The sequence below is a fragment of the Phocoena sinus genome, chromosome 2, assembly GCF_008692025.1.
Source record: "Phocoena sinus isolate mPhoSin1 chromosome 2, mPhoSin1.pri, whole genome shotgun sequence".
NCBI classification, from domain to species: domain Eukaryota; kingdom Metazoa; phylum Chordata; class Mammalia; order Artiodactyla; family Phocoenidae; genus Phocoena; species Phocoena sinus.
Window position 1 is genome coordinate 149,569,186 of NC_045764.1, and position 17,603 is coordinate 149,586,788.

At 38.7% G+C, this 17,603-nt stretch overlaps 1 protein-coding gene across 4 annotated transcripts in view; it reads left to right on the top strand.

Moving 5' to 3' along the window:
- Positions 1-17,603, top strand: part of ZNF410 (zinc finger protein 410) — a 41,223-nt gene that overhangs the window by 5,236 nt on the left and 18,384 nt on the right. For all 4 annotated transcript variants that reach the window (XR_004348403.1, XM_032622302.1, XM_032622300.1 and 1 more), the window contains exons 2-5: positions 9,877-10,059; positions 11,003-11,138; positions 14,159-14,377; positions 15,622-15,813. Coding sequence is in view for 3 of the 4 variants with exons in the window: in XM_032622302.1 (XP_032478193.1) it covers positions 10,027-10,059; positions 11,003-11,138; positions 14,159-14,377; positions 15,622-15,813 (580 nt within the window). In the remaining variant the exon portion in view is untranslated. The remainder of the gene's footprint in view (positions 1-9,876; positions 10,060-11,002; positions 11,139-14,158; positions 14,378-15,621; positions 15,814-17,603) is intronic.

Consider the following 17,603-nt stretch of genomic DNA (forward strand, 5'->3'; position numbering starts at 1 on the left):
CTGTATCTGTGGTCAGCCACAGGTTTCGGGGGAGCTGAGAAGCAGATTGGCCCATGGTAAGAGAGACTAGTCCTCTTGGTTGAAATTACGTGCTTTGTTTTAACCTTTATGAGTAGTGACCAATTGAGGGAGCACAGTGTTTCTCAGTTTCTTCCCTCTTTTTTCTCAAGCCTCCCTCAGTCTTCCCCTTCTTTCCAAAACCAGGTCAAGGTCAAGGCATTTTCTACCTCCCTCAAGAGGATAAGAGCAATACTGGTATTCTGGGCTTTGTATTCTAGGGTGGAATCACATTGCTTTTTGGAGGTTGACACAATGCTGTTCTGTTTCTTTCATGATGCAGAGTATTAAAGCCCCTGGTCATCTTTCTGTTTGGAATACACTCCCTTCTGTATGGCAGTCAGGACTAAGGCAAGAGACCTGTATCAGCTCTGTTCCCCTGTTGCTTGCTTAGTTTACTTTGGATTGGTTTTTCCCTCCCAGTATTTCTTCATGTAGCCTTCATTGGTTTTAGGCCATACGTACTCTAGGGAAATGGTGTTACCACTAATTCCTGTCTAGTATATGAGAGTTCTTCATTAGGGTGTGGGACCAAAGACTGGTTAATTAGAAAAACTACTTTGTCTTTCTTTGCCTAGTGTGTAGTATTTTCCTTTGCAGACCTCAAGGAGGTTTGAGGTTTAAATAATCTCAATTTCACCAAGACTTTTATCAATGGTAATTGCTGATTGTTTGTAATATATACTTGTAGCAGGTTTATATCTATGGCTTTATATTTTAAGACTGATTCTGTGTTAAACATATGCATTTTAGACACTTGAAAATACATTATAGTGTTTTTCTATCTGTGGGACATAACCTGTTAATAGCTGTGAGAACATTTTCGTGGATCTTATTTAAAAATAAATTCAAAGTGCATGAGATTAGTATATGTTAGTATTTTATTGTTTTATGAAAATGTTATTTGTGTGTAGCTCTGTGTGTGTTTCATTCTCTGGGTTATGATGGAAAATGTATCTTACTGTGGGTTGCAGTCAAAAAAGTTTGAAAACTACTGCTCTATAGGAAATTTGGACTCAGTAACAAAAAGCAGATTTCTTAACCTTTTATAGTATATTAAGCGTTTGATAGATTTACTTGTTTCTTAAGCACTTACGCAGAACTTTGTTTCTGAAGAATTTTGTAATTATTTCTATTGCCTGATATATAAATAATCTTAGGGTAGACCTGGTTTATTTCTGTATTTCAGATAAGTTTCCGAGGGCCAAGAAGATGAATAGCTTGCCCAGGTCTCAACCAGCGAGTCAGAGGCAGAATTTAGATTCCTGCTTTAGAGACCTTGGATTTTTTTTTTTTTAAACATCTCAACTTCTTTATTAAACTTGTTCAGCTCCTTAGTGTTAATGCATAATTTGCTGGATGATGTTGAGTGTACTGTAAAAAAAGAATACAGTTTATCAAACTTCAGTTCCCAGGATTTATTTGGCTAAAAACAGAAAGAGAGTTGTTTTCAGGATGGCCATAGAGATTGCTGTTGTCCTAAATCAACTTTGCTGTTGTTAGGTGTTCTCTCGTTACTTATTCCCAGAACTTTTCAGGGCTTCTTGTGTTCTTTGCTTTGGTTCATTGCAAAGGTTTGTGTTGCGTGCATTTTTTTTAACCCTTAGGCTGACTATGGGGTAATATATTCAATAATAGCAGTGGTAAGGTCAGTGGATTTCTAAAAAACATAATATGTGCTAGACCAAGATTGTTCCTTTAAGCAGTCTAATATGCTTTCATGGCCATAGGGAACCATGCACACAGTAAAATTTAGTTGTTGCCAAGGGTAGAGGGAGAAAAGGTCTGAACAGTATACTTAGACCAATCCTTCGGTTTCTGAGATCAGTTAGTTTTGTTATGAACTCTTCATCCGGAGCCAAGATTCCTTATTTATGTTATGATTTGTGGAAAATAGGATTTGATGTGCCTGGCCTTTGTTGCTGATAGTTAAATATCATTATCTCTTTTATTTTTTATGGAGCTAAATTAGTAATTTTTCTATTTAGAAGGAAATAAGAATACAAATTTTGTCTGTCTGGGTAAAGATACAAAATAAAAATGAGCAAATATTACTGTCCAGTTAAAGGACTTTGGGTGATGTAGGCGACTGCTTGGTATTGCATCTCTAATCTCTTATCTTAATTAATATAAGAAAGCCTGGGAAGAAATTTCCTCTGAGACCCATAATTATCTTGAAAATAGCTTCTCTTTGAGTAAAGCAGTGTCTTTCACTCTAGTGTCATGTAAATTGCATTTGAAGGAAAGACACTGCATTGGACACTCCCCCCCAACCCCATACTGGTACATTATTTTTCTCATAAATACTTTAAATATACTCAAACGAAAAGCTAGGTAATCGGGCTTCCCTGGTGGCACAGTGGTTGAGAGTCCGCCTGCCGATGCAGGGGACACAGGTTTGTGCCCTGGTCTGGGAGGATCCCACATGCCGCGGAGCAGCTGGGCTCGTGAGCCATGGCCGCTGGGCCTGTGCGTCCGGAGCCTGTGCTCCGCAACGGGAGAGGCCGCAACAGTGAGAGGCCCACGTACCGCAAAAAAAAAAAAAAAAAGCTAGGTAATCCTTATCCCTCCTGTGTTGAACCCCTATACCTTTTAATCAACTATAAAATCAAAACAAATTTACAAATAATTTAGTACTAGCAATGGTAGGGTCAGTGGAATTTTAAAAAATATATAATATATGCTGAAGCAAGGTTGTTTTCTTAAGCAATCTAATATGTTTTGATGGCCATAGGAACCATGTATATAGTAGAATTTAGGTTATCAGTGTTATGTCCGTTGTTACCATGGATTTATATCTTTATGAGTAAGTATATAGACGTAAACCATACCAAAACCCAAGAAAATCCAAATTAACATTCATATTATGTTGTAGAGATGTTGTTTTACTCAAATGAAATACTTAATGTTGATCTGAATAGTGGAAAGATTTAGCTTTGGATTCACTAATATATATAATCTGTTTCTATATTTTAACTTTAGTAATAGCAATGTAGAGAATATCATACAAGGTAGTATTTGTGATGTGAAGGCATTGTGAAGTTTATGATAATCAGATCTTATATTCAACCAAAACTGGCCAGAAGTCCTTGAATGCCAATTTCAGTGAGGTATTGTTTGATAACTTTGTAGAGTTAGAGTTGGCTTATTCAGAAGAAGATAAGACTTGTGTTGCAAATAAAAAGATAACACAGAAAGGGAGAAAGTTTGGGCAAATCTTATATCTGGTAAGGGACTCGTATCTAGAATATATAAAGAATTCTTACAACTCAATAGTAAAAAGACAACTCAGTTTAAAAATGGGACAACGATCTGAATAAGCATTTCTCCAAAAAAGATGTACAAATGGCATATAAGCACATGAAAAGATGCTCAACATCATTAGCCATCAGGTAATGCAACTCAAAACTACAGTGAGTTACCACTTCACACTCACTAGGATGGCTGTAATAACAAAAGGTGTATTTTAAAAGGAGAGGATAGGGAGAAATTGGATCCCTCATGCACTACTGGTGAGATTGTAAAATAGTGCAGCCACTTTGGAAAATAGCCTGGTAATTCCTCAAGAGGTTAAACACAGTTACTGTATCACCTATCATTTCCACTCCTAGATGTATACCCTAAAGAGTGAAAACATATGTCCACACAAAAATTTGTACATGGGGCTTCCCTGGTGGTGCAGTGGTTAAGAATCCTCCTGCCAGTTCAGGGGACATGGGTTCGAGCCCTGGTCCAGGAAGATCCCACGTGCCGCTGAGCATCTAAGCCCGTGAGCCACAACTCCTGAAGCCCACGTGCCTAGAGCCCGTGCTCCGCAACAAGAGAAGCCGCTGCAATGAGAAGCCTGCGCACCACAACAAAAGAGTAGCCCCCACCCGCCGCAACTAGAGAAAGCCCGCACACAGCAACAAAGACCCAACACAGCCAAAAATAAATAAATAAATTTTAAAAAATGTGTACATGAATGTTATAGCAGCATTATTCATGATAGCCAAATTGTGGAAACAACCCAAATGACCGTCAACTGATAAATGGACAAATAAAATGTATATCCATGCAATAGAATATTATTTGACAATAAAAGGAAATTAAGTACTGGTACATGCTATAACAAGGATGAACATTGGAAACAGTATGCTACGTGAAAGCAGCCGAACACAAAATATTACATATATAATTCCATTTATATGAAATGTCCAGAATAGGGAAATCCATAGAGACAAAAAATAGATTAGTGGTTGCCTAGGCTTGGTCAGCGGAAGGTTTGGGAGGAAATGGGGAGTGATTACTAATAGGTTTCTGTTTTGGGGTGAAGAAATTGTTGTAAAATTGATTGTGGTTATGGTCGCATAACTGTGAATATACTAAAAAAATTTAGTTGTACTTTTGAAGTGAGTAACCCGTATGGTATGTGAATTACCTCTTAATGAAGCTGTTAATGTAAAAAAATATTTGAATTGTAGTTTTTGAAATCTGTTAAGTGGGTAACTTGAATTGGGAATAGAAAATTTTAATTGCATATTTGCCATCACATTTCCAGCTAATGTACATAGCAATTTGCTGTGTTAAAGATGAGATCCACCTAATACACTCGATATGGTACTGAGTGCTCCAATACAGATTCTTTTGAGGTCATCCTGCCTATTCTGCTGCATCCTACTCATCTCTCTTTTGTTTATACAGCAAACATACAAACCACAAACTGGGCACCAAAATTGTGTGGTAGAACTCAGTTATAATATGGATACTGATTTGTTCCAGAAAATGCATGTGTTAATTTTTAAAAAATTATCATTGAAATGACTAAAATGAAACATCACAGATAACCATGAGCATGAGAAATGGTGATCTAGAGGTATCTATTAAACTGTAAGAGAGGTGGCAGCTCCCTTCTCTAAATTGTTATTACAGATTTGCAAAAATGTCTAAAATATAGTATATCTGATTTTTTCCCTTGTTTGGTACACATGTTCATATACTAAATTTTAAAAAATTTTCATTAGGTAAAGATATCAGAAATGGAGCCAGTGCCATCAGTTTCTAAGAAAACTAACAAATATAAAGGACAGTAAATAGTTGTCTAGTTTCTTAGAGATTTTACAGTCCTGGAATCTTCAAGTTGGAGGAACCCTAAGGTTAACCTAAGCAAACATTTGGTAATTTCTTGGCTTCTTGAAATGAGCTGGAATTGGGGAAAAGGAATTCTTAATTCTTGAATCCTGATGATTCAAGATCAGACCTAGAGAGATGTAATTACTATTCATGCCAGCCTGCTCTGTGGGTGGGAATGCTGGCTCTGCAGCTTAATAACTTGAGCAAGTAACTGTACTAAGCCTCGGTTCCTTCCTCTCTGAAAAGAGGGATGGGTAAACTACATTGAGCAGTTATAGTGCTTGAATAAGAAAAACGTATGTGAAAGGAAAAGTCAGGGATTTATGACAGCTTTATGTGGTAAACTTAAAATGAGCCTTTTCATTTACATCTAATACATTTTTTTTATGATGAAAGTGAGGATTTCTGGAAGCTAGCATTGGGGAGAGGTTTAACCAACAGGAGAATAGACATTTATTCACATACTTCTAAATGCCCTTTTTGTAGAGTAAGTCTTTCTTATTCTAACTTTCCACTCTACCTTGGTATGTATTGAAAACTCTCATCCTGGGTATATATTACACTGTATGCTTATTTTGTATATAATAGTGCTTCCAATTTAAGCAAAAATTGTGTGAAATAAAGTGGAGTTATTTGCCAAAATCCTGAAAGAAAAGCTTTAAGAAAGTAAGAATTTAGAGGATGGGAGGACAAGATGGCAGAGTAGAAGGACCTTGAGCTCACCTCCTCTCATGAGCACAGCAAAATCACAGCTAACTGCTTAACAACCATTGATGAAAAAGACTGGAACCTACCAAAAAGATAATCTACATCCAAAGACATAAAGAAGAAACCACAACGAGATGGTAGGAGGGGTACACTTGCGATATAATCAAATCCCATACTCCCCAGCTGGGTAACCCACAAACTGGAGAATAGTTATATTGCAGAAGTTCTCCCATGGGAGTGAGCGTTCTGAGCCCCATATTGGGCTCCCCAGCCTGTGGGGTCTGATGTCTGGAGGAGGAGCCCTCAGAGCATTTGGCTTTGAGGGCCATTGGGGCTTAATTACAGGAGCTCCACTCTTGGAGGGTGCACACAAGGTCTTACACGCAATGGGACCCAGGGCAAAAGCAGTGATGACTTCATAGGAGCCTGGGCCAGACCTACCTGCTGGTCTTGGAGGGTCTCCTGGGGAGGACAGGGGTGGGGGTGGGGGTGGCTTTGGCTCCCCTTGAGGACATTGACACTGAGGGCAGAGATATCGGGGAGTATTCATCAGTGTGAACTCTTGCTGGAGGCTGACATCTTGCTTGGGTCATTATGACCAAGACCTAGCCCTACCCAACAGCCGGTAGTGCTGGGATGCCTCAGACCAAACAGCCAACAGGGCAAGAACACAACCCCACCCATCAGCAGACAGGCTGCCTAAAGACTTCCTGATCCCACAGCCACCTCTAGACATGCCCCTTGACTCGGCCTTGCCCACCAGAGGGCCAAGACCCAGCCTCACCCACCGGGGGCAGACACCAGAAGCAAGAAAACTACAGTCTCACAGCCTGTGGAACTGAGTCTGCAAACACAAGTCAGAATCTACCCTGTGACCAGATGGTCCCTGGCCCTTGCGTGATGAGAGGGGAGTGTACTGCTGGGACACCTGGACATCCCCTACAGAGGGCCACTTCTCCAAGGTTGAGAAATGTAACTAACCTACCACATACATAAAAATACAAATAGAAATTCAGACAAAATGAGATGGCAGAGGAATATGTTCTAGACAAAGGAACAAGATAAAACCCCCAAACAACAACTAAGTGAAGTGGAGATAGGCAATCTACTCAAGAAAGAGTTAAGAGTAATGATCATAAAGATGAACCGAGAACTCAGGAAAAGAATGGATGCACAGAGAAGTTACAAGAAGTTTTTAACAGAGAGTTAGAAAATACAAAGAGTGACCAAACAGTTAAAGAATACAATAACTAAAATGAAAAATACACTGGAAGGAATCAGCAGAATAAATGAGGCAGAACGGATTGGTGAGCGGGAAGAAAGAATAGTGGAAAGCACTGCCACGGAACTGAATGAAGAAAAAAGAATGAAAAGAAAGGACATTTTAAGAGACCTCTGGGACATCAAACACACTAACATTTGCATTATAGGGGTCCCAGAAGGAGAAGAGAGAGAGAAAGGGCCTGAGAAAATATTTGAAGAGATAATAGCTGAAAACTTCCCTAATGTGGGAAAGGAAACAGTTACCCAAGTCCAGGAAGTGCAGAGAGTCCCATACAGGATTAACCCAAGGGAAAACATGCTGAGACACATAGTAACCAAATTGACAAAGATTGGACTTCTCTGGTGGTGCAGTGGTTGAGAGTCCGCCTGCCAATGCAGGGGACACAGGTTTGTGCCCCGGTTCGGGAAGAACCCACATGCCACAGAGCGGCTGGGCCCATGAGCCATGACCGCTCAGCCCACGCATCCCGGAGCCTGTGCTCCACAACGGGAGAGGCCACAACAGTGAGAGGCCCGTGTACCGCAAAACAAAAACAAAAACAAATTGACAAAGATTAAAGATAAAGAGAAAATACTAAAAGCAACAAGGGCAAAGCAACAAATAACATACAAGGGAACTCCCATAAGGTTATCAGCTGATTTTTCAGCAGAATCTGCAGGCCAGGAGAGAGTGCCACAGTACATTTTAAGTGACAAAAGGGAAAAACCTACAACCAAGAATCCTCTACCCCGCAAGGCTCTCATTCAGATTTGATGGAGAAATCAAAACCTTTACAGACAAGCAAAAGCTAAAAGGATTCAGCACCATCAAACCAGCTTTACAACAAATGCTAAAGAAACTTCTCTAGGTGGAAAAGAAAAGGCCACAACTAGAAACAAGAAAATTACAAAATGGGAAAGCTCACTGGTAAAGGCAAACATACAGTCAAGGTAGGAAATCATCCACACACAAACTAGTAGGGAGGTTAAAAAGCAAAAGTAATAAAATCATCTCCATCCACAAGAGCAGTTGAGAGATATGCAAAACAAGTAGATGTAGAATATGATATCAAAACCAGTAATCATGAGAGGAGGAGAGTGAAAATGCAGGATATTTAAAATGCATTTGAAATTAAGAGATCAGCATCTTAAAACAACTATGCATATATAGACTACTATACCAAAATTTCATGGTAACTGCAAACCGAAAATCTATAATAGATAAATACCAGCAAACTGAAAATCTATAATAGATAAATACACACAAAAAAGAAAAAGGAATCCAAACACAACACTAAGGATAGTCATGAAGAAAGTAAGAATTTAAAGTAAGCGGGGGGAAACAGCTTCATGAGTGTCCCGAGAATACTACTTTGAGGAAACACTGTTCAAATTTTGACTGTGTAATTTACCTTTTATAAAAAATTGGGAAATTAAGAGGAGAAAAATGTCACACCAACCTACCACCCACCCAGTACAGTGACTATCATGGCTGTGTGAATTTCCTTTTACTTTTTCCTGTGCTTATCTTAACTAGTTTTAATAACAAGTGTATAATTTTGTGTTTTGTTTTGGTAATTTAATGTCTTAGCATTTTTGTTGCATTGTTTTCATAACTTTTTTTTTTTTTTTTTTTTTTTGTGGTACGCGGGCCTCTCACTGTTGTGGCCTCTCCCGTTGCGGAGCACAGGCTCCGGACGCTCAGGCTCAGCGGCCATGGCTCTCGGGCCTAGCCACTCCACAGCATGTGGGATCTTCCCAGATCGGGGCACGAACCCGTGCCCCCTGCATTGGCAGGTGGACTCTCAACCACTGCACCACCAGGGAAGCCCCATAACTGTACTTTTTAAGTCATACAGTGTCATACTATAATCAACCATTACCTAATTGAATATATATCTATATTTATATGTTGCTTACAGTTATTATCACAGATGATAAGGTGAAATTCTTTGGGCATATAGCTTTTTCCATACTTAAGACCTTTTCTTATTTTTTTTTTTTATTTATTTATTTTTAAATTTATTGAAGTATAGTTGATTTACAGTGTTGTGTTTCTGCTGTACAGCAAAATGATTCAGTCATATCATTACCTATATATGTATGTGTATACTTTTTCATTTTCTTTTCCATTGTACTTTATTACAGGATATTGACTATAGTTCCCTGTGCTATACAGTAGGACCTTGTTTATCCATTCTATATATAATAGTTTGCATCTGCTAATCCCAAACTCCCAATCCATTTCTCCCCCACCCCCTTCCCCCTTGGCAACCACAAGTCTGTTCTCTATGTTCTTAGAATAGGTTGTTAGAAATTCTGCATTAAAGTACAACTTTTTGGGGCTTCCCTGGTGGCACAGTGGTTGAGAGTCCGCCTGCCGATGCAGGGGACACAGGTTCGTGCCCCGGTCCGGGAAGATCCCACATGCCGCGGAGCGGCTGGGCCCGTGAGCCATGGCCACTGAGCCTGCGCGTCCGGAGCCTGTGCCCCGCAATGGGAGAGGCCACAACAGTGAGAGGCCCGCGTACCGAAAAAAAAAAAAAAAAAACAAAGTACAACTTTTTATGGGTTTTGATATCTGTTGGGCTTGTTCTATTTTAAAACAAGTGTTTTGGGCTGAATTCTTTATTTGCTTGCTTGTTGTGATTTTTGGATATGTAAAGAAGTGGCTTTGTTTTTTTAGCTACATTTTCCTACTGCTCTGAATTCTCTCTTTCTTTTTTCCTTTTTTAGGCTAAATTAATTACCCACCCAGCCCAGCATCTTACAGGAAAAGCATAGCACTTCCTAGAGGAGTATGAGCATAACAGGAAGGTGTCATTGACTCTGAATTAAAATTTTAACCTGTCCCCTGAACAGCTACAGGATTTGGAAGCTGAATCAATGTTATCAGATGAGTTAGAATCCAAACCAGAGGTGAGCCCAGGCAACTGGTTTTCTTTTCTTTTGGTGGGCTGTATTCCAGAGTTTATTCTTAGTTCAGGAGTCAGCAAACTTTTTCTGTAATGGTGCCAGGTAATAAATATTTTAGGTTTTGTGGGCCATATGGTTTTGGTTGTAACTACTAGTTTATTATTTTTCTGTTACTAAGTACTTTCTCAAAAATTTTAAAATTCAGTTCTTACCTTTTATGACTTTTTATGCTTGTTATTTAAATAAATGTAAATTATTATACATTTACATAATGACAAAATTTATGTATATGACATATATGTAATATTTACTACCACAAACCATTTTTTATTAATTTTGTATATATCTAAAAGTGTTTTCTTTTTAAATGTGATTAGGGGATTTAAACATCTAAAATTTTTATTCACTTTTCTCATTTTAATTTTAGAACATGTGTGTTGCTTAGTGGAAAGATCACTGAATTTGGAATCATGTTACCTAAGTATGAAGACTGACATTGCTCCTAACTAGTAATGTGACTTTGGACTAGTCATTTAGTGTCTTCAACTTGATTCCTTGTCTTTAAAATACATGTTTAATCTCACTAAGTTACAGTGAGGATTAAAAGAGCCTATACACAGAAGAGTGCTTTATAAAATATAATCAGTACAATGCAGTTGAATTTGTAATAGCCACCATTTAAAAATATAATTACTTTTATCATTTCTCTGTTTTATGGAAGGTGATAGAAATTAATTATATGATTCAATTTTTATCTAGAACACTTGATAAAAATGAGTTAAAATATTATTTTGTAGTTAATCTAGTTTTTCTATGAATAAGGTTGAGACTAGTGAGCAATCAAGACTTAATTACATTATTGCCTTTTGGTAAATTCAGAGGTTTAGATCCATTCATAATAACCTGTATTATTTGTTGTCTCCACATCCCCCCCTTTCCCCTTCAGCTGCTGGTACAGTTTGTTCAGAATACGTCCATCCCACTGGGACAGGGGCTAGTAGAATCAGAAGCTAAAGACATTACTTGCTTGTCCCTCCTTCCAGTGACTGAGGCCTCAGAATGCAGTCGGCTAATGTTACCAGGTAAAAATTAAGATCACCAGAGATAAGATAAACAAGTCTTAAGAGCTTAGCCTTCTCTGTGGTACTGGTGGAATGTGATAACTGACTTTATAACTGACTGGTAGAAACTGTAAAAATTAGGACTTGTGGAGAAAAAGCAACCATGGGAGTCATAAGTGCATTGTTAGTTTATTTATTTAAAAAAAAATTTTTTTTTTGGCCAGACCGCACAGCTTGTGGGATCTTAGTTCCCCGACCAGGGATTGAACCCGGGCCCTTGGCACTGAGAGTGTGGAGTCCCAACCCCTGGACCGCCAGGGAATTCCCTGCATTGGTAGTTTAAGTCATAGGAATGGTTATGAACACCCATAGAGTGAGAGTGAGAAGAAAAGGAGGCCAAGGCAGAACTGCGTGGAACTCCCTATTCAAGGTATGGGGTGAGGCAGGAGAGCCTGTGAAGGAGGGAAGAAAGAAAGGCTAGAGCAATAGGGGGAATACTGGCATAGAGTGCAGGCATGGAACCCAAGGGAATAGTCAGGTGTGACAAATGCTTCTAAGAAGCCCAGTGAGACAGGGGCTGTCCCAATGAGATAGGGTCAGTGAGGTCATTGTTGACCTAGGCAGGACCTGCTCCTTGGAGAGGGAGTGGAAAGCCAGGCTGCAATGGGTTGAGGTATCAGTGCAAGTTGAGGAAGTAACTATACTTTCTAAAGGCTGTCTTGCTATGGGAAGGAAAAAGAGAAGGACATAAAGTACATTGAAGAGTTCTTTTTTAAGATCCGAAATATTAGAGGGTGGTTTTATACTAAGAGGAAAGAGTCCATTAGAGAAGCTGCAAACACAAAGAGTAGATAATTGGTGAGGAGGCTCCAGGAGAGGTAGAAGGAAGTAGAATGCTGAGCATGGGTAGTGAGATTAGCTTTGGATGAGAAGAAGGAGATCCTATCACTTGACTATTAGGAAGGAAAACATTATTTTTGGATGCAATAGATTCTTTATTTTCTAGAAATTGAAATATTTAAAATTTGGAATATTAATGTTAAATCAGGGGAGGATCACCTATTGGTGACAACTTATTTGTTATAAAGTCTTCTGGTTACTATCCTCTAGTGGTGTTCTTTTTTGATTTTTGAAGTGACTTAAGGGCAGATACATTCAACCAACCAGTGTTGATTTAAGGTTTCTCTGTCTAGCTCCTGTCTTTCCCACATCTTTGATCTCTCAAGTCCCATTTTTCTACTGGTGTGTTGGGAGTGTTTCCAAATCCATGGAATTTCAATATGTGAAAATTTCCATGTGCTAATAAAATTTGATCTTCATTAGGCTTTTTTTCCTGAATTTTCTCTCCCAATTTTAATTTATTGAATAAATATTTTGACAATAATAAAGGAAATGAAAACAGGAACAAAAGCATCCATCTTCTTTTCTACATTACCTTCTTTTAGTTTTAATTTTGATTTAAAATATTTTAAGACAACCAGTTATAGATAATAGTAAATGAAAACCCATGTACTCACTTCCCAGCCCATGAAACGTAGTGTTACAAACACAAATGTATCTTGTACATACCTCCCTAATCTCATTCCCCTTCCTCCCAAATATGTGTGAATCATTCCATGCATGACCTACATGTTTTCTTTTTAGTTGGGATATGTGATAGACACAGAAAAGCACAAAACTATATGGATATACCTTTTGAAGAATTATTATAAAGGAGATAGCACCACCCAATCAAGAAGTAGAACGTTGCCAGCTTCCAGGCCCTCCATGGGTTCCTTCATGATTAAAGCAACCTCTGTTCTTCCATAGGTCACCACTGCCCTCAATTTTTTTTTTTTGCCCTCAATTTTTTGAAAATTCGTTCTTTGTTTTCCAAGTTTAATCACCCAAGTCTAATTTTAGCTGATTTTGGACTTTAAATAAATGGAATCATATGAGTGTATCTTGTTGCACCTTTTATGTTTGTGCGATTCATCCTTGTGTGTAGCTCTGGTTTGTTTGGTTTCATTGCTATATAGTATTCTGTTATATGAGTATACCACAACTTCTTTTTCCATGCCACAGCTGATGAATATGTAGTTATTTTCCAGAGTTGTATTATGACAAACAGTGCTGCTATGAACTTTAAGAACAGTTTTTTTGTGGTAAAGTGTATATAAAATTTACCGTTTTAACCAGTTAAATTTACCATTTAACCAGTTGTGTGGCATTAAATTCATTCACTTTGTTGTACAACTTCGTTAGGCTTTGGAATGGCAGTGCTGTCCCTAGGCTTCCACTTTATTTCTATAACCTTACCTGTTATCTCCTTGAAAGAAGAAAATAATGTAACCTGCCTTCTATAAAGATGAATGAAACCCCTGAAAACATCGGATGCTTTAGCACTTTTGGCAGTTCTTCATTATATTGCAACTAAAACCTTTGGAAATTCATCCCCTCCCTTAGAATAAAGTTCTAGAAGCAAGTCTTCTGAATTATTTCTTTACATCTGGTATAAACCCAGAACCATAATGAAACATACTCATGATTCTATACAATTTCAGTTATATCCCAGGTTGTGATTTTTCCCCTAATGACTCACCCGAACTGTCACATACATGTTATAAAAATTAGAGAGAGGTATCTTTTCCCAAGAAAAATAGTTTAAAATTTAGATCCTGTTCTTGAGTTTGTATTCATTGTGTAACTATATTTTTCAAGGGAAATATACTGATTTGGGGCCTCAAAAGGACAAAGGTCTATAATGTCCAAATGTGGATGGTTTGTATTAGTTACCACCGACCATCAGAGGAGTCCGCCCCTCAACATTTGGTTGACAGCCTTTAGCTGCCTTTCACTCTCTCTTCTTTTCTGAGGCAGATTTTGTATTTATAAAATGAAAATGCTGTCTGCTCCTGTAAGGGTGTTAGATACTAAGGGATGTTGCAAGGGTGTTAGGTACCACTAAGGAATGTTACAAAGGTGTTAGGTACCATATATCAAAATGGTGAACTCCTTGGAGATAGGTGCTACATAAAGCTGTGGTATTTTCCCTTTACTAGATGATACTCCAAATCATACTAACTCCTCCAAGGAGGTTCCTTCCTCGGCTGTGTTGAGAAGCCTTCAGGTGAATGTGGGTCCAGACGGAGAAGAGACGAGGGCTCAGACCGTACAGAAGTCTCCGGAGTTTTTGTCCACTCCAGAGTCTCCTAGCTTGTTGCAAGATCTACAGCCAAGTGATAGCACTTCTTTTATTCTTCTTAACCTAACAAGAGCAGGTATTCTTTACCCTTTTCTGACTTCTGCTCATGCTTAAGAAAAAAAACTGGGGAACAGGGAATAGTTAACTTAGTCATATTTAAAGTGGAAAGAAACTATTCTTTAATTATTTTGGAGAATTGGTGTCGTTTGGTGATCAATTGGGTATGTAGAGGGAGAAGGCAGACTCTAAGGTGACTCAAAAATTTTTTGTTTGGGAAATTAAGTGGTGTCATTCACCAAGATAGTGCACACAGGAAGAATAGGGCTGCGGGAGAATGATTAGTTCCAATTTGTGCCTGTTGATATTGAGATTTCACAGGGACATTTAGGAGGAGGTGTCCTTTAGAGAGTTAGAAACAGGAATCCAGAGTTCTAGAGAGGTCTGTTGTGAAATAAGTAGTTTTAGTGCTTATCAGCATTCAGGAAGTGTATGAAACAATGAGCATGGATTCTTTGATTCAGGAGTAGTCTGGAGCATAAACAGAAAAGAAGGCAAATCTGGGACCCTGAAAAAAAATTTTAAGAGGGTAACAGAAGAATGGGAAGCAGCTTCTAGAGAGAGGGATCTCAAGAAAACAAAATGAGAATGATGTGGGGGGAGCCAAGGAAGGAAACGTTTTAAAGAAGAAAAGGTACAGAATCATGCCAAATACCACATACTGGGCCAGTGAGATGAGGACTGGGAAGTGTATGTCCGGCAAACTTAGCAAGAGCAATTGTTATTGAGGTAGTAGAGGTGGAGCTTAGGGTTAAAGAGATAGGGAATGGACAGCAGGTGAGAAAGTAGATACACAAGTTAGAAGTTAAGAAACTTCAAGAAACATGACTTTGAAGGAACAGGTGAGAAGGTGATATTTAGAGACATACTTGGGATTTTCTATTCTTTAAAAAAAAAGTTGGGAGAGACTTGAGCTTGGACAGATTGAAAGGCTGAAAGGGAAGCTGTAAGGTGGCCACTAAGGAGGAATGGGTTGAGGTTGGGAGAGGAGAAAACTAAAAGATAGGATTGGGATCCTAGAGGTGAGGGTTAGCCTGGTTGCTAGGAAAGACCGTTTTGCCTCTGAAACAGGAGTAGGTAAGATAAAGACCAGCCTGTCAGCTGGGAGTGGAAAGGTGATAACCTAATCTTGTATGAGAACAGAAGCTTGAGGTGAGAGGTGAAAGTCTGGAATAGCTGATCAGGACACAGAGTTTCTGAGCCAGGGCCAATCAAAGGATTACTTGATGGCTAACTTTCATATATCCTCTTTGTTTCTTCCAGGTCTGGGCTCTTCAGCCGAACACTTAGTATTTGTACAAGATGAGGCAGAGGATTCAGGGAATGATTTCCTCTCCAGTGAGAGCACAGACAGTAGCATTCCATGGTTCCTCCGGGTTCAGGAGTTGGCCCATGACAGTTTGATTGCTGCTACTCGTGCACAGCTGGCAAAGAATGCGAAAACCAGCAGCAATGGTGAGACCCCTGTGGTGTTTTCCTTTCCAGTATTCTGTGCAGAGATTTTGGTAATACAGTGGCTATATTTTGAGTTGCATATAATCCAAATTACTTTATTGGTAAGAGCAGAAGGCTAGAAATATGTAAATTGTTTTTCTTATTTTCTGAAAAATAACTCAGCCATGCCAGATTCATGTGCAGAATCAACTAAACTAGCATTCTCAATTGTCAGCTTTAAATAGTACACTGAACCCCTTTTAAAGGAAAAAAATTTTTCGCACATCTTGGTGTTATCTTGAATTGTTTTTATTGTGATGGTCCTTATACTTAGAGCTTTTACACCATTATGAAATTAAGACAGTTTTATCAATTAATAGAAATAAAACTATAAAACCAATAAAAATAAAATTAATTTTAAGGCAGTGTGGCAGATGATAATGTTTTGCTGAAACTAAATCGCTGCTCATGGCGAGTTAGCAATTAGCAGCTACCATAGTGCTGCTTTTTGGGGGGTTGGAGGTGGGCAGGGCAGGGCAGGGAGGGTGGAACCAATTCACCAGAAGACCTAAATATCCAAATAGGGTATAGTGTGGTTTCTTTTGAGTTCAGCATGCCTGTACTATTTACTCTGTGCCACTTTTTTTCTATCCAGTAATTTTCAAAGTGTGGTCCCTGGATCATCAGCATCACCAGTAATTTAGAAATGCAAATTATCAGGTCTCATCTTACTGAATCAGAAACTTGGAAGTTTTTAGTAAGCCCTCATTGTGGTTATGATGCATGTTAAAGCTTGGGGACCATCGCTCTATTCACACCACTCCTAAACCACTGCAAGACCTTTGCTTGTGTAGCATGCCATAATATTTTTTGTTTTAGGTCTGTCTCTGTATTTTCTCATTAACCTGTGACAATTAAGGTAATACAAAAAATTATTGAGATAAGGTACATACTGTCATTACCACAAACATACTGTCACTTCCATCTAAGTTGAAATACAGAAATATTTTAATTTTGTGTGTGATGCTGTATATCAGGAGTCAGCAAAGGGCCAAATAACCACCTGTTTTGTAAATAAAGTTATATTGGAACACAGGCATGTCCTTTAATTACTAATTGTCTATGGCTGATACTGTGGCAAAGTTGAGTAGTTGTGACAGAGACCATATGGCCCTCAAAGCCAAAAATATCTGCTGTTTGGCCCTTTACAGGAAAAGTTTACTGACCTGCTCTATACAGTACTACTTTCTCTGGAACTTATATCCCAAATGCAAAGACCTTGCCCACATAACTGTAGGATCTTTAACGTGTTTACAGTGTTATTCAACATGTACCATATAAGGTGTTGAGTTTCTTTGTCTCTCTTGCTCTCTCTTTTCTTGGGGGGTGAGGGAGGGGGAAACCATTTCATCAGATGACCTCTAAATATCCAAAACTATCATTGGCTGAGGTCATTTTAAGCTAATCTGTCTTCTGCAAACAGTGCTTTGTTTTCAAAAACAAAATAATTTAGGGAGCACTTTGAGAAATTTTATAATGATTCAAAATACAAGACAGCTCACTCTTTTCTGAAGGATTTTTTTCCCCCTGTTATATGATTATATCAATGTTCTCGTTGTATTGATATCTACAAAATTGAATGCATGAAGCCCCAACTGTCACCAGTTTATACTTTTTTTTTTTTTTAATTTATTTTTTGCCTGCATTGGGTCTTGGTTGCTGTGCGCATGCTTTCTCTAGTTGCGGCGAGCGGGGGCTACTCTTCGTTGCGGTGCACGGGCTTCTTATTACGGTGGCTTCTCTTGTTGCAG